At 36.5% G+C, this 25,878-nt stretch overlaps 1 protein-coding gene and 1 pseudogene across 1 annotated transcript in view; one reads left to right on the forward strand and one right to left on the reverse strand.

The window, feature by feature from the left end:
• Nucleotides 1-25,239, reverse strand: part of LOC145687791 (glycerophosphocholine cholinephosphodiesterase ENPP6-like) — a 202,723-nt gene extending 177,484 nt beyond the window's left edge. Inside the window, exons 1-2 of the mRNA XM_081761224.1 lie at nucleotides 25,187-25,239; nucleotides 7,010-7,102 (exon numbers count right to left, since the gene is read on the reverse strand). Coding sequence (XP_081617350.1) covers nucleotides 7,010-7,098 — 89 coding nt within the window. The 5' untranslated portion in view covers nucleotides 7,099-7,102; nucleotides 25,187-25,239. The remainder of the gene's footprint in view (nucleotides 1-7,009; nucleotides 7,103-25,186) is intronic.
• Nucleotides 13,817-14,266, forward strand: LOC145687792 (transcription elongation factor 1 homolog pseudogene; annotated as a pseudogene).
• Nucleotides 25,240-25,878: the final 639 nt, after the last annotated feature.

Raw genomic sequence — 25,878 nt, forward strand, 5'->3', positions numbered from 1 at the left:
TTTTAGCTTGCTTTCCATTCAATTATTGCTTGAACGAATGCTTCTACTGTAGCATTGTGACTGGCAACATTCCATTTTCAATTGCCATTGTAGCGATTATCAGTATAAAGCCAAAACTTTTTTTTTAATCCAACACTTAAAATTAAAAACCTATCATCTCTAGGAAATTTGCTCTCTTTACTTCTTTTTTTTTTTTTTGTCTCCATTCATAACAAAGTTAGCCTATGTCAAGGAACTTTTGTTACACCCTGTATAATTATTTTGCTACTCCTGTTCAATGAAAAATATTCATGTGAACGTAAGTCTTAGAGCTCTTAGATTCTGAGATATTAATTTTTCTCTTGGAGACGACGCACCATACTATATTTTACGAATTTAGTATCTCCAAAACTGCACAAACTAAACATCTGGTGAAATTATGTTTAAGAGAAAGAAATGTTTGATAAGTCCACTCCATATTGTAATATGTCTCGTACTTTAACCAATGTAAAATAATTTTTTCTGAAGTTACAGTTTCCATTACGAAACAAGTATGGGAGTTTCATTGGCTAACAGATGTCTGTTATACAAATTGCGAGCAATGCGGCAAAGGAACTATTAACGTAATTTCAAAATGCTAAGTATGGAAACTCACTGTAAGAGAAGAGAGAACACTTTCTTATTAAAATGTTCCAAGTTTAATAAGTATCTTCTTCTTCAATGTATCTATCATTCGAGTCTTAGTTTCATACTTGGCAAAGGATTTGTGCAAACGTGACCCACAATATAATACGTTTTGTAGAAATCTGGTGATCGTCCAGGCCATTCAACATATCTGCCACGACCAATCCATTATAGAAGAAAACAGATACATAAATAAGTACCTCTCTGAATAAAATGACTCAGACTGCCATAAAACATATATTAGTGGAGCTTACTCATATATTTTTTAATGGTAAGGAAAAGTTGCTTATGCAAGAATTTGCTCATGTTTACTTAGCTTTATTCCTTTGAATCAAATGTACTTGGAAAACCAATCTATTTTTTTTAATGTGAACGTAGAATTTTATATATATACTATGTGATCAAAACTATCCGGACACCTGGCTGAAAGTGACTTAGAAGTTCTTGGCGACCTCCATCGGTATTGTTGGAATTTGGAATGCAATATGGTTTTGGTCCACGCTTAGCCTTGATGACGGTTTCCACTCTCGCAGTCATACTTTCAATCAGGTGCTGGAAGGTTTCTTCTGGAATGGCAGTCCATTCTTCACGGAGTGCTGAACTGAGGAGAGGTACCGATCTAGGTCGATGAGGTCTGGCACGAAGTCCGCATTCCAAAACATCCCAAAGGTGTTTTATAGGATTCAAGTCAGGAATCTGTGCAGCTCAGTCCATTACAGGATGTTATGGTCGTGTAACCACTCCGCCACAGGCCGTGCAGTATGAACAGGTGCTCGATCGTGATGAAAGATGCAATCGCCATCCCCGAATTGCTCTTCAACAGTGGGAAGCAAGAAGGTGCTTAAAACATCAATGCAGGCCTGCGCTGTGAGAGTGCCACGCGAAAAACGAGGGGTGCAAGCCCCCTCCAAGAAAAACACCACCACCTCCGAATTTTACTGTTGGCACTACACAATCTGACAGATGACGATACCGGGCATTCGTCATACCCACACCCTGCCATCGGGTCGCCACACTGTGTATCGTGATTCGTCACTCCACACAACGTTTTTGCACTGTTCAATCATCCAATGTTTACACTCCTTACAACAAGAGAGGCGTCGTTTAGCATTTACCTGCGTCATGTGTGACTTATGAGCACCATGAAATCCAAATTTTCTCATGCCTAACTGTGATAGTACTTGGGAGTGGATCCTGAAGCAGTTTGGAATTCCTGTGTGATGGTCTGGATAGATGTCTGCCTATTACACTTTACAAGCTCTTCAACTGTCGGCGGTCTCTGTCAGTGAACAGACGAGTTCGGTCTGTACGCTTTTGTGCTGTACGTGTCCCTTCACGTTTCCACTTCACTATCACATCATACACAGTGGACCTAGGGATGTTTAGGAGTGTGGAAATCTCGCGTACAGACTTCTGACACAAGTGACACCCAATCACCTGACCACGTTCGAAGTCCGTGAGTTCCGCGGAGCGCCCCATTCTGCTTTCTCACGATGTCTAATGACTACTGAGGTCGCTGATAATGAGTACCTCGCAGAGGTGGCAGCGCAATGCACCTAATATGAAAAATGTATGTTTTTGGGGGTGTCTGGATACTTTTGATCACATAGTATATATATATATATATATATATATATATATATATATATATATGTGTGTGTGTGTGTGTGTTCTTATTTATTTTACTTTAACGCCTATTTAATCATTATACATTCCATTATTCATTAATTTTACTCAAAACTACACAAGAACCAAATAGGTAGTATCATTAAAATGTTCAAAACATTGAAAGAGTAAGAAAATATATTCTAAAAACATACTTATTGAGCCCTCACGTGGCTCCATCTTCTTTTGAGTTCAGTAGGGAACGCATTACTGAGACAATGCGGCCACATTCGAAACACATTTCTGTCGAAAACTTGGGACATTTCATGGCCTTTTACTGTACAATGTCCCCATAAGTTTTCCGGACATGTTTTCCGCAAACAATTTTTAAAAAAGTATTAACTTTTCTAAACAGATTTTACCTTCGAAAAATAAGCACGAACATGATTCAGGTCCGTGAATGTATTCGCCACAAAGAAACTCTACTGTATAACAAACATATTTGTTCAGGCAACATAGAGATACTTATCAAATTAATGGAAACACTTAAAGTTGAAACCCTGAAGTCAGATCTCTGGGTTGGTGATATTCAGACGGCCTGAGTGTAATAGATTGGCAGTGTATGATGAACTGATAGTATAAAATGATCCCTCTGATTTCCAAAAATGGCGAACTGTTGGCTCCCGGTTATATGATGCTAGCATGACGAAAGTCCAAATGTATTGAGTGTGTCGAATGTATTGAACAGTGTCCAAATGTATTGAACAGTGTCCAAGTTGATGATGGACTTGGACAAAACTCAAACAAAACCACATCAACGAAGAACTGTGGTCGGAAGAGAATTCTCAGTGACAGGTTCCGCATAGCATTAAAGCGGATTCTCACTCAGAACTGTCGTCCGACTGCATGCAACTGACGGAGGACCTCCAGCAGCAGCATCTCCCACAGTTTGTGTTGACAATCACAGTCCTTCGGAAGTTACATGGCATGGACATTCGGAGTCGGATCGCACAGGCTGAACTGCTCATAAGGTTCCATAACGCTTTTACACGACGCCGGTAGTGTCGCGAACTTAAAACATGGACCGCCGATGACTAGAAACGTGTAATATGGTCGGATGAGTCATCGTTCACCCTATTTCATAACATGGGCCGAGCTCATGAGTGACGATCTCCCGAAGAAGCGTATGATCCGTGGTGTCTCCGCTGAAACGAGAAACATGGTGGCGGCTCTGTGATGCTGTGTGGGTCGTAATATTCAGGTTTCCAGTGTGTCCTGCCCTGACGATCACCGATCGCATCATTACCCGTGATTATGTCATTATTTTAAGAGACCATATGCATCCTAAGTTTCAGATGTTATTCCCGGCAATGATACCATATTCCAGGACGATAGTGTGGCCATTCACACAGCTGGAGCTCTTATGATGGTTTAACGAACATTGGTACTAGGTAGAACACCTCCACTAGTTCGCACAATCCTCGGACCTAAACCTGTAGTCCACTTGTAGATACGAATCCTCACCAGATTTCCGCTTCCATCCTCTATCACAGAATTGGGTGATTCACTGTAAGCGGAATTGAGTCATATTCTATTTGTTACCATTCACGACCTCTACGACTCCATTCCACGTGGCGTCATAACTGCCGTGAGAGCAAAAGGTGGTCCAACACTATATTAATCTGATAAGTTGATTTTCTTTTTTTAGATGTTTCCATTAAATTGATAAATATTTGTACGTTTTGCAAGGAATGCTTCCAAACTGTCAAGTGCATTTAGAAGACCTACCAACGGAAGTGATTAAGAATCTGAGAATAGCAACAATAAATAAACTATTTAATCTTATTAATGAAATGTACATCTCGGGAAAAGTACCAAGAGACTTCGAGAAAAGCATATTGGTCCCTATCCCTAAAAGGAAATGCGCACGGAAATGCGAAGAACACAGAACGCTAAATTTGCTTTCTCATGCATCAAAAATACTGTGCAAAATTATCGCATAGAAGGGAAAATCGAAGAACGACTATCCGAGGGCTAGTTTGGATTCAGGAGGAAAAGAGGAACAAGGGAAGCAATACTGAGTCTACGGCTGATCATGAAACAGCACATCAGAATAAACAAACCAATTGTGATAGCATTTGTAGATATAGAGAAAGCTTTTGACAACGTAGATTGGAACATCATGTTCAGAGCGTTGAAGAATCTGAAAGTGGATTACAGAGACATAAGAATAATATACCAACTTTATAGGAACGAGATAGCTGTTATAGGAAGAGATCAGAAGGAAGCAAGAATAAGTAAAGGAGTAAGGCAAGGATGTGGACTCTCACCTCTCCTGTTCAACGTTTATATAGAAGAAGTTATGAAAGAATTCTTTGAGAAAAACGAGAAAGGCCTAAAGTAAATGGTCAGGTTTTCAGCACAATAAGGTTTGCTGATGACATAGCATTGATAGTGGAGAACGATGAGGACATGCAAGAAGCACTTTCAAACTTGAACGACCAACTGGAGAAAACATGCAAAATGAAGATAAATAAGAAGAAAAGCAAAGTGATAAAGTGCACAAGAGCAGGACAGGAAGAGGCAATCGTATGGCTAGATGGAGAAAAAATCGAAGACGTTAAGATTTCCCCCCATTTCGAAAGTTTAATATCCTCGAACGGAAGAAGCGAAAAAGACGTAAGTTCCAGAATAGCGCAAGCTAAACAAGCATTCAATAGGAAAAGAGTACTATTAACATCAAGAAATGTGTCGCTGGACGTTCGTAAACGATTTATTAAGACACTGGTATGGAGCGTGGCGTTTTATGGATCAAAGACGTGGATATTGAGAAAAGCTGAAATATACAAGCTGGAAGCATTTGAAATGTAGTGTTGACGAAGAATGATGCGCATATCATGGACCGAAAGGAATAGGAATGAAGACGTACTAAAGGAAGTTAACGAAGGATGACAGATCATGAAGATAATAAGAAAAAGAAGAAATAGCATGCTTGGCCATCTTATTCGACACTCCGATTGGATCACCGTGCTGATGGAGGGAAAGGAAGAAGGAAAACCAGGAAGAGGAAGACCAAGGATCGAATATCTTGATGCAGTTACGAAGAAGAAACCTTATCAAAGTATAAAACAGCTCTCCCAAGCGAGAGAAAAGTTTTAAAATTTCCATGTTGCCCACCAACCTATGATTGAGGTGAGCAACAACAAGAAGAAACTGGATTCAGTGTTTCAGTTGAAGATGCAATACATTTTCCAAAACTATAATTGCTGATGAAAATAGATAACATTATTGCACTTTTTTATTGAGAATTGTGAATCCAGAAACTAGAACTTCTAGATCAATTGAAATATCTTCAAGTCACGTAACCACTTTTTGTTTCTTTGAAAAAGTTTGCTGACACATTATATACAGGCTATCAACTTGCAACATTACGAGGGTCCCTGTTTTGATCCCCGGTCGATTGAGCCTGTAGTGGACAACATTATTTCCTTGGGTTTTCTTGAAGTTAACCGCTACATTCCATATGCTTATTCCACCATTTTTTCATGATAATTCACTGTCATTATTCATCTGTCTGCTTTACACTAAAGAACATATCTCTGGGATGTAAAGTTATAAATTTAATTTTATGTCAAGCACGCAACATGTTATAAATAACATAGTGTTGCCAACTTTGTAAAAATGATATTCATTTTTAAAATAGCGCTGTGTCCAGTTATTATATACACAAAATGCTTGTGTAATACTGAGCAAAATACCTCTTATAAGTAATAGTGTAGCAAGCCTTGAATTGAAAACAAAAAAACAAATCGTTTTATCCTCGATTATAATTGTGAAATGCATGAGATAAGCTAATTGATTTTGATGAAATTAGTTCCAAAGACGATCTTAACAATGCTTACAAAAATATTGTATAATGCTAGTCCTGCTTGGATTTAGGATTGAAAGTAAGCATGTATTTATTTCATTTCAGTCTCTTTGGACGATTGTCTACGTTTGCACATTCACTTTCCTGCTTGTTTTCTTATTAGTGCCCGCCATGACTCCATCACCTAATGGTCAACGCTCGACGGTGAGATTTAAAATTTCCACATAGCTGACATTAGATCCGATGGTAGTTTTTGAGTCGTGACGCAAGAGATGCTACTGTACCCATCACTTGACTGGTCACATGAGATTTAAGTTTCTCGCCGAATTTGTTTAATGTGAATTTCTTGCCTGTGTTTGGATGGGTGACCGTGAGAACATACATAAAAATGTATATATCGTAGAAAAGGCTGGAGTCAATCAGAAGGAGGAGCTATGAGTTTGTCCATCTTTTCAAACTTGGGCTTGAGCCTAATTGTTAGATATGTTTCTAAAAAATGTTTGTTGTTAGGTGGAGCTAGTAAAATGGAGGTTTAATGGAATTACAAAATTTTTACGCACACAATTAAAATTTGGAGAAGTATGCTAAAAATTTGGTTGTTATTAAATTGTAAAAGAATTATTAACAGTATGACTTCGTCAACCTTGCTCTACATAAACAAGTATGAGTAAATACAATCATTAAACAATAACTGTAGGTGATATTTCGTTTGTTTGCACTTTACGTATAGCCATATGTTAATATTTCACAACATATATTAAATACACTAGGTATATGATTTTTGTATAAATGTATATTTTATTTAATTTTATTTTTGTATATCTTCGTGTTTGATTAGGGTTATATACTGAATAGACTTATGATAATACTTACCCATCAAACATGATAATTAATAACTGTCTCTTTTCAGCATAGACTGTTGCCATCAGCAAAGTATGGAAAACGAGAAGTACCCAGTTCATCGTCCTGCAAAATATCAAATCAAAAAATATTTTGGGTATTTTTAACTATTAGTGTAATTTATTAATTAATTTACAACTAGTTAACTGGAAACCCAATCAGAAAAGACCTAGGAGCAGATGGAGGGACAATATTAAGATGGACGTCGCAGAAATAGGAATACAAAGTACAAACTGGGTCCAGTTGGCGAAGGACAGAAGCTATGGAGACGTTTTGTGAATGCGACCATGAACCTTTGCGTTCCATAGGCCATGGAGTTAGAGCTATGTGTGTCACTGTTAAGATTATGTGTGTAACTGTGAAGATTATGTGTCACTGTTAAAATTATGCTCGTCAATTTTAAGATTGTGTGTCTCTGTGAATATTATGTATGTGACTGTTAAGATTATGTCCGTCATTGCGAAGAATATGCGCGTCACTGATGGGATTATGTGTGTCACTTTAGGAATATGTCTATCACTATTAGCAGTATTGCGTCGCTGTTAGAAGAAGTCGAGCAACAATAGATACGCTCTGCTGCTTAACAGTATATTTTATACAAAGTGCCCAAATAAAATAATAATTATTCTGGCATAATAAAAATTATCAACTGCATCAGATTGACAAAGAACAACATACTTTCTAACACCACAAAAATTTGTTTTTTCTCAATTTTCTCGAAAGCTACATATTGTTTGAATTTGAATGGTTAAATATACTGCTTGCTGGTAACTTGAAGAGTATATATCGTTACAATCAGGCGTTAGCTAATATGTGTTCCATTTCAAAAAAAAAAAAATAAAATAAAATAAAATAAAAAAAAAATGGAAATACTTGAGATAATCTATCAGTTGGCACAAACTCCCCGAAATATATAGGGCCTATATAGCTCATATTGGCGAATACTCTAGAACATTCAGTAGGAATTCACAATTCTAAGCCAATGTTGATACACACGAAGGTGATGGTAGGTACTTTCAAGACTCACCAAAAGAACATTCAGAACATGTTATATAGAGAGTTCAAAACGTACAGCACTCGCAATAATAATTCGCGTAACCAGCCCAATCAGCCACACTAACATCTGTTCGGCGCGCCAGTCGGACGAATGCATCGTCAGTGTACGTCTGGAATATGGTATCATACTCTCCTTGTAGATCTTGGTGTAACTAGCTGATGGTCGTTGTCGAAATGTGGCTGGAGGTAAGGCATCATCTTACCAGTTCCGCACATGTTCGATAGGGATTAGATCTGGAGACTCACGCGCGTTATCCCTGAAGTATGTGAACATGCTTTATCCTATTAGGAAATGGGGTCCCGCAAAGTGTTCATGCATGGTAATAAGACAAGAAGGAAGACGTCACGAATGTATGACACATCAATCATACTCTCCTGAACTAGGAGCTATACTAATTTGTAGTACCACTATTAATTCTTGGCGAGAGCTCATGTGGTTTCGATTCCATGTTACGCTGTACGTCAATATCTCATATAGCCTCGCTGCTGAAAGGGAAACTAAACAAAAAAGTACCATCATTACCAAATTAGACTAAACTATTACCAACATTTAGTACAATTTTCACCATAAAAAAAGTTCTGTGCTGCTTCCATTAACGAATAACGGAATCACAAATTTCGTCCGTGCCGTGTATTGACTTTGTATGTCCGTGCCAGATGTCGTTGGTGTAGTGCTAATGCTTGAACCTTCCTCTTTTATTTGCAACTGCTCCCGTTGTTCTGTGGTAGTTGGCTCCAGCATAGGAGTGTTCCAAAATGGAGATTGATATGGACGTGCGTATAAAACAACGATTTGTGATTGAAATCCTCACTGCTGAAGGAATTGGACCGATTGAAATCCTTACTGCTGAAGGAATTGCACCGATTGAAATCCATAGACGCTTGGTAATGGTTTATGAAGACGATACAATAGACGTGAGCAATGTGAGGCGATGGGTACGGCATTTTTAAGGTGGTAAAAAGAGTGTTCATGATAAGCCATGGCCCGGTCAACCCTGCACAGCTTTCCTCCCTCGCAATGAAGAACGTCTTGATCAACTCATTCGTACTGATCGCCGGATAACGACCAGAGAATTGTGTACAAAACTGAATGTCGGATGTAATGCCTTGAAAAAATGCTGGAACATGGTTATAACAAAGTCTGTGTGAAATGGGTGCCGCGGATGCTTACAGCAGATTACAGAAGTTAGTAACTCACCAATGAGAGGAAAACAATTAATATACCATTCTCCAGATATTCCATCTAGTCTTGGAGATTTTTCTTTAGGAGGTGCCATGACTCCCTGTTGTACATCTTCAATAGTAAATGGGCGCACAAGAAATTGTCGTGCTGTACCACCAAGAACACAAGGAGGTGGTGTGAAAGATTCCTCAGGCATTTTATTAACTTCAGAAAAAACATAAAGGTTCTGGTAATACAACAAAAATGCACATTTGATGGAGGCAAGATCGTCATGAAGTTGCCCTTCCTCATCACGAATGTGATCTATCCATTTGCCTTGGCCTCGTTTCGTCTCACGAAGTACAAGATATAATGATATTTCTTCATCAGCATCTACTAAGGGAACCTTGTTTCTAATCTTGAGTCCACCTACACGTCGACGATTCAAATTTAAAATCAATGCTTGATAACTTTTAACCTGAGGTAACATGGACAAGTCAGAAACAGCAGCACATCGAGCTTCTCGTAAGCATCTGTTATAAAAGTAAAGCAATTTGCGAAGATCTCGAGACTTTTCAGAGGAGTACCAACGGCAGAAACTCGCAAATCGTGGTTTGAATTAAGTATGCCACCACTCTGTAATAGTGGGGAAAATATTTCTTCTGCCTAAGCCAGTATTGCCATTTTGATTGAAACTCAGCACAAAAGTGTTCGTCTTCCAATAATGATATATTTAGTTACCAGTAACCTCTACCTCGTTCAACATTTAGATTATATAAAGAAAAAGTTACAACATAAAACAGAGTGATCAGAAAAGGAAGTATAAACAATTTCAACTTGTTTAATACAGGGCACCATTGGTGGGGAGACATATATACGGTCAAGGCGTGATGCACTTTGATAGGAAAATAAGTATAATCACGTGCCTATGGCCTCAGACATATCCATGTATCTTGTAAATGAAGTCCAGTCACTAATTTCTGGAGTGCATGACTAAAATTGGAGCCTGGGGTTTGATCTTCAGGCCGTAAAACGCAATTATAATCCCTTGCCATAATTAATCTATCAACATTAGGTCCTAGTGTAAGAGCTACATCCTGGGAAAGAAAGAATTTCGATCGGTTCGAGCATGTGAGCCACTCGGAGCATAAAGGTTGACAAGATTGATATCTCCTAGTTTATCTCTTAATATGCGACCAGACGGGTGACACACAGGAGAAGAAAAACGAGTGGAAGACCTGAAAGCAATTGCTGTACCTGTACCATTATTGTTAAAATTATTTTCGACTATGTATGATGGACTTAGATTCAGGTCCGGAACACCAACTTCTTGGAAAAGAGCAACATCAATTCCTTCACTTCGTAGAAAATCACAGAGTGCAAATTGTTTGACGGGGCATTGTAAATTGTTAATATTAATTGTAGCTATTTTAAGCAACATCACATTGGCAAATACAAACAATGACCAATAAAAAATAAAGTTCGTGAAAGAAAATAGCAAAAACAGCATAGCAACTAACATAGGAATTAATTAGACAAAACTTAGAGCATATAAATAGCATAGAGTAAACTTGACCTAATTAATAAAAAGAAATTAACATAGTTGAACCCAGTGTAACTTAACACATTACAAATATAACTTACAAGAGAAAGAATTACAACATAGCAGCGCCTCTTGTAGACATGCTAGACATATTTGCGTCAGTTTCAGACTTTTTGAACAACTTTTGACTTAATTCGTTCCTTTTTGTACGTTTGCGACGAGTACGAGTTTCTTCGGTAATTTCACTTAAGTCTGTGATAGGAGAGTCAACCTGTATGTCACTAGACTGAGAAGACATGGTGTGATCAGTTGCATTGTTATCAGGCAAGCCATTCCGCTCTTGGGAACCAGGGAAACTGTAAACCTGCCTATCACTTTCTGTAGAATTCAACTTATCAGAAAAAACTTCCTGCTCACTAGGTATATTCGCCACGTCATGTGCAGCATGAGATGCAGGGACTTCCGTTGAAATGTGTATCTCTTGTATTGGAGATAACGGTAGCTGAGGATAATGTTCATAGTTAACTGGCTTCTCAGTAAAAATACCACTAGATGTATTTATTTGAACTCCTGGCGAAAGAGGGTTCGTATTGTTTGGCTCACACACGGAACTTGATATTGCTGGAAAATTATTTTCGTCAAAGGTAGGCATACTGGGGTCAGGTGGGCACGAAACTTTATTTGATGTCTTATTCCTGTTGCGAGAAGGAACTGGCATGCTATCAAATTTAGGCGTAAGAGTAGCTGAAGGATCACTATTTTTAATTGTTGGAGCCACTTTTCCAGCATAACTGTTAGGATCACTGGGAACGCGAAGAGGACAATTGGAATACATATGTGTCCCATTGCACCTGAGGCATGTCCGTATCTGATTAGGGTAGGTTACACAAAACTTTTGCCCTTGAATAACTACAAAAGATGGAATGGGTCTTTTAACTTCAATACGTATTAGCTTAGGTCCCGTTCGTATTGGATACACACGTTCGACAGAATACAGTTCATCAGAGATGTTAGATATGACACCATAGTCACTAAGTACTTTTCGAATGTCTGAGTCTACAAGTTCCATTGGAGTACATAACAACTTAACAGTCACAATTTGAACATCAGCCCACGAAACTGGGATTGCGTGTTTTCCATTTGTATCAGTATAATTCACAGTTCCATCAGAAGTACGCAAAATATTTTCACATAGGTCTTCCGTACGAAGTTTCACATACAAAAATTTACGATAAACGTTCATTTCTATGCTTAATACATCATCAACAGAAAATCGGAAGTTATCACTAAGCCACTGATGCAACGTCAAGCTACTTGGTCGCTCCGGAACACCACCAAAATCGTATTTTAAGGTATTTACACTTTTTAACGACATGATGTATTCAACTAAATCAGTCACGAAACCAAACACAGAAGAAAAGAAACGAAAAAAAAACAGCAAACTTGATTGCTAAGGAAAGCAACGCTGAAGGTAAGCACGTCAAGGCTTGTAGCACAGAGCGAAGCCAAGCACAGTACAACAACACACTTCTACACACTTCAACAACCAAACACAGTATACCAGTGGCACCTCATGTCCTTTCTACGTATTCCAAACACTACAGGAACACGAACACAGAAATACTGAGTACAATTAAAATTCCGACCTTGCTATTCAGAGGAATTCGAACCCCTAGTGTATTGCGCCTCATGATCAGAAGGCGAACGCCCGGGATCACTCGGCTAGTGCCACCGGCTCAATTTGCCACAAACTCCTCATATGACTATAAGAAAATAAACTAGTAGTATAAGAACATAAATATCAGAACATAAACATAGAACTGTCTATTTCAACACGTGTTGATACAATTCAAAGAATGTCAAAATAATTTCTGTCGTCTTTTCTTCTTTGGAAATTAGAAGTTACGGTAAAGACGAAATGTAATGTAAATCGTGATCACCCCCGCAACCGATGACCAGCGCCGTAGCTTAGATTGTTTTCTGGGGGGGGAAGCATTAATAAGCTTATTTGGGCCCTCTAGAAAAAGTAGATTTTGTAGTTATTGTGCCTCCTCTCTCCAACCTTCTCCAACTTTATGCCCCCCTCCCGGAGCCTGTTGGCCCTCCCGCACTGCAAGGTCTGCGGTTCCGTTAGTTACTCTCTGGGCTTATTCCATACATAACAAAGTTATTAAGGGGACAATATTGATAAATATCAAAGCCATACGAATAAGTATTATTTCTAGAGCTTCTAATGGTAGACATTTTTACTGAAATGGGTCCACAACTCATTTTTGTTCTATTTACTTTTGTGTGCTGTTTTGTTTATGTAATGTAACGACCCTATTTGATGCTTCATTTCTAATTTCATGTTCCTATCGTATATGGAGTACGACAATTTTGTCTGAAAATGGGACCCCTCGTACAGCGGGGAGCTTCTTTGGGGGGCAGTTGCCCCCTGCCTCTCATAAGTTATGGCTCTGCCGATGACGTAGCCTCAACTTGAAGAACGTTTCGTGATATTTTTCTCATTGAGGAACGTCTATATAACTTGTTTTTGAGTTAAACAAGGAAATCTCGAGTAAGTCATTAAGACACTCACACAAGTTATTTATATTTTCTTGTTTATATTTTTATTTATATTTTGTTTATATTTGTTTGTGTTTGTTATATTTGAGTATCTTGTTTATATTTTTCCATGAAACGATTTTAACTAGGTATTAGTTTGGGTGGAAGATTAAATGGCACGGTAGGTCATCAGCATCCCGAAATCTACAAGAATCACTAGTTCCTAACACTTTTACCATCGCAGGCTAGTGTTATTAATTACATAAAATCCATAAATGGTGATTAGAAACGAAAATATTACGCTTGGGAAGCGGTAAGATTCTGGGAATGTTGCTCAACGAAATGTAGCCATGTTGCGGCATAAACAGACGCAGTAGAATGAAGTGATAAGCAGAAAAGTAAATTGGCGTTGCAGAAAACATTGATTTGAACTTATATATTAAGGCTTATCTACTCTTGTGGTATATATAAATTTTATATATAGTGCGCAAAGAACTGTACAAAGGAGTAAGAAGTATAAACGATTGTTGAATCGTGTGCTTTTAAGCTCTGTGAAGTTTGTGTTTACATATTCAAATGCTAACTTCTATCCACAATGGGACGTCGCAAGAGTAAAAGAAAGCCACCCCCTAAAAGGAAGGCTATAGAACCATTTGATACTCAGTTCAATTGCCCATTTTGTAATCACGAGAAGTCTTTTGAAGTGAAAATGGACAAAAGTAGAAATACAACTAGAATAACTTGTGTGTATGGAAGATTTTGAGACAACTATAAACTTCTTGTCAGAGCCAGTGGATGTCTATAATGATTGGATAGATGCGTGTGAAAATGCAAATTAAGAATATTTTGAGTTACTAAAGGACATCGGTCAAAATTCAAGATTGACTATTTTATATTTTCTTTTTCGTTTTAATATGTAGTTCCAACTACTCAATGTAGAGATATTAGACATATTTGCAATATCAGTGTTTTAATAGTGTTAGGTTGTGTTGCAGTTTTGTGGAGTACTTAATAAAAGTATATTAAGTACGTGAGTGGTTAGCGCATTGAACTTCTGTTTGGTGGACCCGCGTTCGAATCCCGGCGAGGCTGAAACTTTTTCAAGTATTTCTGTTTCAATTTCAATTTCAATTTCAATGCATATTAAGTGTGACAAGCAAGATCTTCTCTACTCCAGAAAAAAAAAGGATGTTGGAATGAGGAGAATTGGAGAAGGTCTCTCAATGAAGGCAATGATTTACTAACTTATTTCCAGCAGTTGTTCTAGATTTGATATTTTCAGCTACTTTCAAGCATTTTCTGATTCATGCGTGATCAGTATTTTTATTTCTCTAAACATACAGTATATAAAGAAATAATACATTTCATACACAGCAATATTAAGATAAATATATGGCGTTCTTTGGAAAACACCATCCGAACCATAGAGATTCATCTTAGAATGGAGAACTGTTTCGTTAGTCACCTACTTTACAATATTACCTGGATAAACACCTAGATCAGGGCTACCAACTACTGTCAGTGCCGAGAAAAGTTACGTGTAAGTTGGGTTGCATCTGTCTAGGCGTTCTCACAACTGCAAAAGACCTGGACCACAAGTAATGGAATTAGAGCACTTAGAGGGGGAGATACTTTTGTGGCTGAATGTACATGTATAAACCTGCTGCATGGAGTATATTTTACCGGTTTTACCCCTTAATACTTGGCGGATTTCAACTGTAAACGTCTGAGATATTCCTGAGAGTGGAAGAGGGCACACACCAGGTTTATTCAAAATCGATAAGTTTTACGAGAACTACCATTGAAGAGACAGACAGACACACGAATGTCGATCGGGTCGAATATTAAAAACTTTGCTAAGACTCGCTTTAATTACAGGAAAGATACATTTTAAAATGTTTAGTTATTTAAAATCCACTGTGCGGATGTTGATAAAAGCAGTATTTCTAACAGAACATATGCGGTGAACTGTATAAATGAATCAATTGTAAAAAATCTATACGTTTTAGAATGAAACAACTAATGGTTCTGTGATCAGGACATTAGATTTGACTTATCTGCTTTTTATATTTTTTTTAATGTCGCAAAATATTCGCAGGCCTGTTTAATTTAACTAGGTCATTCTCTTGGTGATGTGTATTAAAAAAATGTTAAATACTATAAGAATAATCCGGTTAATTTTAGTTTAATCTATTATGAGACCGAACTTTTAAGTTACGTAAGCTATTGAACACTTGGTTCAGCAAAAATCGAATTTCAATTTACCTACTCGAAAGTCTGTAAAAATATTTGGTAATATCTATATAAAAATTTGTCGAAAAATAACCTTATTTACACAACTATTTTATTTTCCTTTTACTGAATGTCTAATATTCGCAAACAAATTTGACAATTCATTATCAAATATTTTCGGTGCTTCTAAATCTACAGCTTCTAATATATATTTTAATTATATTATAATTATAATTACTATAATGATAAGGAATATGATTTATCTTCTATGAAGTACGGAAATATACACCTCAAAATATTTGTGACTGCAATTAAGCTTTGTAAGTGCATGTTACGAATACTACAGCAAAGAAAGAAACAATCTATAATGTATAAAAGTTTTAAGAGTTACCGAAACCAATGTGTTTACTTTGAAATTAACAGTTCATGCTTTCAGATTAATTTTCTTGTACTGTTCGGCAACCTGTTTTCGGTCAGATTAAATTGGCACTCCTAACGCGATAAATTAATTACACCTTGCCATTTACAGTAAGTTGCATTGAAGAAATCACGGATAGATTTTAGTTTTGTAAGTTTCAAGATAAGTCTTATATCCTCCTGACTCTCAGAGGAAATCGCCTACATGAAGCAGGAGGAACTTATCTGCTGTCCAATTGCACAACATAATGCGCTTGTTTGCCTGCCGAAGCAAATTATGAAGTGTAGAGAGGGATACGGACAAAATCTCGCGGTCGAAACATCGCCGCCCAAAACCGTGCGGGCCAAAACCTCGCCTCCCAAAATCTCGCGTGGCCAAAACCTCGCCTCCCATAACCTCGCGTGGCCAAAACCTCGCCGCCCGAAACCTCGCGGGCTAAAATCACGCCGGGCCAAAACCTCGCGTGGACTAAACTTCGTCGCCTTAAACCTCGCGTGGCCAAAACCTCGCCGCCCAAAACCCCGAGAGCCAAAATCTCACCGTCCAAAACCTCGCGGACCAAAATCTCACTTGGCCAAAAATTTGCGGAATGAAACCTTTCCTTAAAATTTACCCAATGAGTTTCTTAATATGCAATTCCATATTACAACAACAACAACAACAAGAACAACAACCACAACCACTAATAATAATAATAATAATAATAATAATAGTAATAATAATAATAATAATAATAATAATAATAATAATAGAATATATAAAACATCGTGTGTGTGGGGCTTTCTTGGGGTATACCCGTTTTTTTTTCCGCTTTCTTCATTCCATCATTTCCTTCATTCTGATCATCTACGTCTCCTTTAACCTACAGAACATAATCGTGGGACGTAAAAACTCACATATTATTTCATACTTTCATAAATATTATTCGATTTTGTGAGAACTTCCTAAGGTTACCGTCAAAGTGAAATAAAAACCAATATTGAAAATTTGATGGAGACAGGTCGGGTGGTTCAAGAATTATTAAGTCACAAACGCTGCCAATTTAATTTTTATGTATTTCTATATGTTTTCCCCTTTCCCTCCGCCTTCTCGTCAAAGTGAAATGATAAAAACCATCCCAGGCGGTAGCCTGATATGTCTGGCAAATTCGATCAAGGTTATTCTCTTGGTTCAAGAGTTATTAAGTTTTGTTTATTTTTATATATCTCCTCGTCCACTTCATTATGCCGTGAAAGTGAAATTACAAAAGACATCCCAGGCCCAAATTTCATCTATATTGAAAATTTGATCGAGATCGGTCCGGTGGCTCAAGAGGTATGATGTCACAAACATAATCATTTTCATTTTTATATATACAGATTTTCAAAGCACGCGTTAGAATATTTTCTTGTCATTATTTTAATGCAATTATGTGTTATTACAAAATATACATATAGCAATATATAAAGAATTCTACATCGAATAAATCGTAGGCGAGGCTCTATACAAGGTGTCAGGAGGATACGAGTTGACTAAAAGTGTATTTGATAATGGAAAGAAGTAGATGAAATTGGTAATGATTGGTATTATATTTGTGGAATAGTGTACAATGTTGTTAGTTTGTAACAAAAAAGAAGAAGAAAACAAAATGTCGAAAGAAGAAACAGACACCAACCGATAGATCTTATCCAGCTAAACATAATGATACGGCGAGTGCAAAATCTCATGCACAGTTTTCGAGAAAATCAAGAAAAAATATTTTTCTGTACCACTAAAATTTTATGCTGTACAATAAGCATACCATTTATGTAGTTGACTGATTACCGAAGAGACTGCTATGAAGCTTTACAATATGGCACTAGCAACTGAAATGAAATATTTGAGTTTAACTCTCACGATTATGCCCTTTAGGCTAAGGGAGGCCATGATTAAAGCAAGCGAATGATGATAGAAGAATTGGTGTAATAAGAAAGTGGGAGAAACGGGAGTACCCCCGAGAAAATCCACGGACACGATGTTGTTCACCACAAACTTACTTCTCTGGAATCGAACCAGGGACACCACCTGCCAGAAGTAAGCGCTTTACCACTGATCCACCATGCCCCCCTCAATACGACAGTAGCCCGACGAATATATGCAAAATGACCAAGAAGACATAGCCAAAAATTACACTTAACTCTAAAACTTAAATTTCTGTGTAACTATAACATTGTCCAAGGGTAAATTCCTACCAAATGAGTAGGAACCCTGACCTTACATATAGCCTGAGGTTTGTGTCCCGGATTTTCGTTTACAAAATCTGGCAACCCTACCCCTGATTAGGAATATGTGTCTCACTGTTAGGAGAACATCAACGACAAGAGATATAATCTGCTTCAGCAGAATACAAACTGTCAATTATTACTATTGGCAACTTAATTTGGCGACATAATTTGTAGTGCCATAAAATGTCGTTTTGCTCGATTTTCTCCGAAACTACTCATAATAATTTATACTTAGTCATTTTGTTCACTTCGATATGATCTATCGATTGAAATACATGGTGTCTCAAAAGTCCCCTGTCATAGGGTAGCTCTCTTATCAGAGTTACAACAAAATGTAAGAGGGGAAACCGTCTCCAAATATGACGTTTTCAATCTAAAAAGATTTTTTTTTTAATCGAAAGAGCAGTTTGGGCTGTACATTCTTTATGCGTCCAATGTTAAATGAAAACGCAATGTTGCTATTTACCTGGACCAACAACATAAGTGAAAGAAGTTACTGTTTGAAATGGGGGCTGGCCATCGACATGTTAGTGGAAAAGACAGTAACTTCATTCACATATGCAATGGGTCTAGGTAAATGGCAACGTTGCATTTTCATTTAACATTGGGCGCATAAAGAGTGTCCCTTACTGTACAACCTAAACAGCTCATCCGATTGAAAAAAAAATCATTCACTTTAGATTGGAAACACCATATTTGGAGGAGGTTTCCTCACTTACATTTTGTTGTAACTCTGATAATGAGAGCTACCCAATGACAGGGAACTTTTGAGACATCATGTATTTCAATCGATAGATCATATCGAAGTAAACAAAATGACTAAGAATAAATTATTATGAGTAGTTTCGGAGAAAATCGAGCAAAACGACAGTTTATGGCACTACAAATTATGTCGCCAAATTAAGTTGCCAATAGTAATAATTGACAGTTTTTATTCTGCTGAAGCAGATTATACCTCTTGTTGTTGATGTTCTCCTAACAGTGAGACACAAATTCCCAATCAGGGGTAGGGTTGCCAGATTTTGTAAACGAAAATCTGGGACACAAACCTCAGGCTATATGTAAGGTCAGGGTTCCTACTCATTTGGTCAGAATCAACTGTTTGTCAAAAGAAGAAAGAGGAGATACTGGGCACATCCTTTTGTGAGCTCCCGTGCTTTGAAAGGCTCATTTAAATCAATGTCCATTGCTTTAAGAAATGATTAAGCCAAGTTTTTCAATTATTTTCGCATGAGTATCAAATCCTTTGACGAATTTAATGCCAAACTCTACGAGAGAATCAAGTCTGAGAACACAAGGTTCCACTAAAGTTTTCTTCCACTATCTCACACACTTTTATCCACGCTGCTCTTTTTTTTATTTCGGTCATGATATTCTTCACAGGATAAGTCCCACAGTTCAGGAAAATTTCTAATAGCGTCAATAGAAAGATCCGTATCAAGAACCTCAGAAGCCATCCTCGCTGCGGTAACAACTCGCGAAGTGTATATCGGAACAATGCAACGCTGTTGCCGCTTCCTCGCAGACTGTCGAACGATATCGCAGCGAGTGGACAGAAACCGCCGATCACTTTCTTGTCTTCCCGAGCTCGCTGCGAATTCGCGACGATTTCCGACGAATGTGTATTGCTCCGTATAAAGTAATGCTCTGCCTACTCGTACGATAAAATATCGTTTACGACCTCAACGACTTTTATCGCAAATGTGTAACGAGCCTAAATGCGACACACACTCAGCGAACCTTCCATATTTTTCTTACAATACAACCAGTGAATTGCTCGAAAAATGAAGCAAATTCTTCACATCAAATGTATGAAACATGTAAAAGATATTTCGGACTCTTAGATTAATTTGCGAAAGTAATATAGCGAGCAAAACTTAAAACGCCCCTTCGCAAGATAACGGGTTTTGCTATTACACAATATTTTTCGACTGGTGTAAATTTCTGCTGGCAAAAATTATAGTTTTATTATTAAGGTGTTCTAAATTCCTATCCCCTTCCTACGATAACATTCGCAAACTTTTTGAACTCTTTTCTCTAGGTCGTAAAGTATATACAGGCGCAGTTAGTATGATTTCCAAGACAGGAATACTGAAGCTAACAATGGATTTTAAAATAATAGTAATTGGAAATTTAAAACCACGAGTCGGCACCACTTTCAAGCACGTCTTGTAAGAAATATCTAATGTAGCAGAATGGAAGTTTAAAACAATACGTTCAGAGTAGCTAAAATCATCCACTATAGGCCAATTTTTTTTTTATTTTGCTCTGGCTGGAAGCTAAAAACCCATAGGATGAAAGAATGGATGCGATTTTCAAATTCCTTGTTGTTTGTATAGCAAAATTAATTGGCTACACAAATCTTCCTTGAACATTCCGTTTTTAGGTGAGACGTACTAGTTCTTGCATGTTGATTTTTTCAATCTGAAGAACGAAAATCGGGACAAACAGGCGTCTCGAAAGCCTTTTTCGGGACAGTTAATTCTTCCATTGGAAACCGGGACTGTCCCGGAAAACCGGGACGTCTGGCAACCCTGATCAGGGTCACACTTACGGGTCCGGACCAACCAAATTTCCTAACTCAACATACATTTGTATACTTTCTCAATAAAATTACTTGTTTGAAAGGAAAATAATTGATGTAGCATGAAAATTTGATCTTACACATCAACTGTGCTCTTTCTGTTATAGAAACAATCTAGTTATAACAATTTTTCCGAAAATATGCGTGGAACTATTCTACAGTTACTTATCGTCTTTTCGGGTGAATAATACCCCTCAATACTATATAGACGTAGTGGTTTGTAGTATTGGAGCCCCTCAGAGCTTGGACTCCTCCCAATAAAAATTTCTAGATGCTCACCTGCTTCTAATAATCACACAGTTACTCCTAACAGTTCGGCAATAATCCTTGTAAGCTTTCACCCCCACCCCCCAAAAAAGCACGTCGTGATCGTTTCCAGATAATATTTTTGATTTAATAATCACAATCGTCTTAAGTGTTCCGCAATTATTGTTGGGTTGTCATTTTCCACGAACTGGAACGCATTTGCCTACTACTGCCCTTAACTAAGCAGTTTCTCTCAACATAGCAAGAATCTATTTTAATATTGTACATCAATTACAGCCTCTTTTCTTTAAGTAGAACCCAAAATCTAGCCAAAGCAATAACACATATTAATAACCCGTAAGGAAAAAAAAGAAAGAAATTGGAAAAGAGGCTTCCGTACCGCTCAGTATATCTTCAGATCATATTACGTAGGCCGCTAACTAAAATCCAAATTCTCACAAAGGGAAAACGACTTACATTAATAACTTTGTCAAGTTTCGCCAATATATCAATTTCTTCGTCAGACACACACATCATAACAATCATAACATTTCTCAAACTATTATCCGCAGACCACGAGTAGTTCTCAATGTCGCCCTAGTGATCCTCTTAGATTGAAAACACAGAAAAATAAATATTCAAGTTAATTTCGTTTCGCCAACTATAGTTAAAAGCTTCAAACACAGTTTGGAAATTCTATAAGCATTTAATGAAATTTCTAATGATGTGTACTTTACAAAATATTCCTTCTATCCTTTAATAATTAAAAATAAATAATATGTATTTTCTTATATTAACACCTAAATAAAATTAAGGGAACTTTAGTGCATACTCTTTTAAAATATAGTGTAAGTATATTGATATTAATGCACACTCAACAATCACTTTCGAAGAGAACACGAGAATTGTGGTCTGTAGAACATATTGACTAACAAAAACGGTTCTTACTTGAAAAAAATAGTTTGAGAAACACCTATGTCGATAATGTCTGATGAAGACAATATTGTCGAAATCAGTGATTTATCTACACCCCCTAACACCTCCCATCACCCCCCTAAAATTTTCGGACACCCCCCGAAAATATATTCCTTACACCCTCCAACTAGGGGGTGCAATATTAAAAACATTCATTTTCGTTCTGCCTAAAGCCCTCCAGGACTTTGTAGAAAATATTTTAAATGACCTTATCTTTAGACGGAACGGGAATTCCCCTTCTGCCTAATCATTGGATACAGAGAATTATATGCAAGGATGAAATTGTTAGGTAAATGCAGCACCGGAAAGCTTCACTTCTAGTGTGTTTGTATGCAGATCGGAACGCATGTATAAAATGGCTGTAGTAACGAGGGCGGGAACTAAATCCAAGCGGTCAAAATACAAGAAAAATTCTGACAAGGACAACATCCAAGGGACAAAATCACAGGAATGTTTATTGGATGTACCAGTTACACTCTATATGATTATTTTCTCTCTTCAATTGTCATATATTCTAAAATGTTATTTGTATTTTTTCAACTGAAATAACTTTCTTTTTCTTTTAAAATGCTGAAAGCTCAATAAAACGCAAAAATGTTATAATAAAAGGGCAGATTAGCTTTAGTTACTTTCACACATACCCATATGAAAAGTTCTGTGTATTCCTATTTATTATACCCTTAATACATTTGAAATACATTTAGCATATTACAGTAAGACCATTCATTTTAATCATGAAAAGTAACTGTGATGCTATTTGATTTTAAAAATGTCGTTTTTGTGTGGTAGCATATAGCAGTCTTTTATTTTTAGTAATGTATAAATATTTGTTTTAATTCTGAAATACTGATCAAGATTTTTTTTTTTTTTTTTTAGCAAAGATCAAAATGTGAAATATATACTTACTATAACAATCTTACGTCTTTTATTGGGTTTTCAGCATTTTTTAAATGTTATTTCCCTAAAGTGAAGAATTTCAGATAACAGTTGAAGAAAAAAATAATCATTCTTTTATTAATCTGCGTCTATGATTCTGTCGCTTGAATTTAGTCAGTTTTGTCTGAATTTTCCTTGGGGTTTGTCCTCCTGAATTTTGTCCTGCATTCGTAATAATCTGTTTGGTAATGCTAACAGAGACTGTAAAAAGAATAACTATTTCTTTAAGTTTCATCATAAATTTTTGATGTTATTCTTCTTGTTCTTTTCGGAAAAATGACGAGGATACAGTTCTTTATCAGCAGTGTTATTCACATCTACTTTGGTAAAGATGAATGTGATTTATTTTTTTTTTTTTAATAATACTTGCGAGAAAATGCAAAATTTATTGACTCAGTTGCAAGAAAGCCGTTTGACATTGTAACTGAAACGAACATAAAATAAACTTACTTCGGTATAACATCAAATTATTTCACATCAAGATTTTATTCACTTTTTCAGTAGTTCATCTCTAACATGCTAATAGTTGCAGTACGTAAGAGGTGTTACATTCACATCCTCAAGACATGTTTGGCCTATATTAAGTAAACAATGCAAGTGAATGCATAAGGCGACTCTTAAGAAAGAATACAGTGTCCTACATCACAACTCCTCTTTCGGGATTACCTTATCAGCTGATTTGTCTTATATACATAATTCTATACTATATGCAATAGTATCACTATTTTCTTCTATTTTCATATTTATATTGTCAATGTAAATAGCAGCAATACAAAGTATCAATATCAATATTGAAATAATTATATATCTTTTGTAATTTCAATCAAATCAAAAGGTCAGGTAATCGGCGATAAGAGCCGTGTTACGAATCCTTTAGCATTCTATGCTTGATATATGGCCAAACATGTCTTGAGGATGTGAACTGTGGCACATTTTACGTACTGCAAGCCTTAGTATGTTGGAGGTGAACTACTGGAAAACTGAACAAAATTTTGTTGTGAAATGACTTGATACTAGACCGAAGTAAGTTTGTTTGATCTCGTTTCAGCTACAACGTCAAACGGCTTTCTTGCAACTGACTCAATTTTCCATTTCTCTGCAGGTAGCTTTTTTAATCACATTCATTTTTACTGAAATAGATGTGAATAACACTGTTAATAACTTAACTGTATGTAGTACTTTTTCCGAGAAGAATAAGTAGAATAACATCTAAAATTTACGATAGAACTTAAAGAAATAGTTATTCTTTTTACAGAATCTGTTTCAATTACTAAAAAAAAAAAAAAAAAAAATCTAGTGAAGAAATTCCTCCCTGGGCAGAATTCCTCATCTCGAAAGATTAGGCAGAACGGGAATTCCCGTTCTGTCTAAAGATAAGATCATTTAAAATATTTCCTACAAAGTACCTTTAGGCAGAACGGTAAGACACCATTAAAAATCTTTGCTATTTTTTTAAAGTGAATTCTTGTTTTTAAGTGCCAATAGAATAAAACAACTTACTTTCGACAAGATAAATTTTCAAGCAAACCACGCAACGCAAGATTGAATGGAAATCATCCTTTACACGACTGTGATTGTCACAACAACGTTTGATCAATCAATTGTTAACGATCTCATCTCGACGTCACACCAAGCATGAGAAATTCAACGCTAATTGGCTCTGGCTGAGGAAGGAAATCCAATGCAATCGTTGGTTGCATCAAGGAATTTTAAAGTTTGTAAAAAAAATAAATAAAATAAAATAAAAAAATAAGACGATAATAGCATACGACCTTAATTTAAGATTGCACCCCCCAGATTTTTTGAACACCCCCAAGTTCAAAATTCTGAATAAATCACTGGTCGAAATTCTGACAGGTTATGAATGTAAATTATTGCTTTACTCAGATTTTGGTTTTCATTTAAGTTATAGTTTAGATCAATTGCTAGAGCAAGTGGAGTTCAACTCTTCTACCATTCCATCTTTTCTTTTTACTGTATCTTCTAGCACGAGTCTTAGGATGCAGTTTCTTTTGGCATAAGTTATACAATAATGGCATTTTATACTTGAAATATCGAAAAATAAGTAGGAAATGATTTGTTATTTCATTTATGTTTATTAATATACTTGACGTAAAACTGATCCGAATGTTAATAATAGTAAAGTTACATGAAAGTTGACAAAAATAATAAGATAGCAAAGATGACAGATCTCCGTATGTTTCTTACCTGGTATTCGAGCTTACGTGTTTTGATGTGTCCCGTGTTGATATCACACTTGTTCTCTGAAAGCCATCTATCTATGAAAGCTTCCTGAGCCACACCGGTTTTTGCCCTTGAGGCCATCAATTGTGGAGGGAGGAAGTTACATCAGAGAGCAGGGGGTGCCGCATCCCGTCTCACTTTCCAGTCTATCATTCTCTCTTAACATTCGTTTTTGTCACAATATCATACAGCAGATTGGTAAAATACAATTTATAAGTAGTAATATTAATATCATATTTCATTGATGATAAAATGGTAATTATAAGAGAGTAAACATAATGTGAAGTACTTTAAAAGAGAAAAATTATGTTAGTGAAATAATTATCGCTAAAATGCAAGCATTAATTAAACTCATAAATTAAAGATTCTATTTGGGATGATAATTCTCGTACGTAGCAAGAAAACCATAGTATAGCGTACTAAACAAAGCATAGTATATATATATATATATATATATATATATATATATATATATATATATATATATATATATATATATAATTACATTGGAATGGGGACGGTAGCTCAGTTGTAGAGCGCTCACCTTTCGTGCTAATGGTTCCAGGTCATGTCCGTGGGTTTTCTCGCGGTAATTTGAGTTGGAAAATATATAATTCTTCAGGTGTATTAATTGTATAATTCCTACATCAAGAGAA

The sequence above is a fragment of the Thermobia domestica genome, chromosome 6 (assembly GCF_964235325.1).
Source record: "Thermobia domestica chromosome 6, izTheDome1.hap1.1, whole genome shotgun sequence".
NCBI classification, from domain to species: domain Eukaryota; kingdom Metazoa; phylum Arthropoda; class Insecta; order Zygentoma; family Lepismatidae; genus Thermobia; species Thermobia domestica.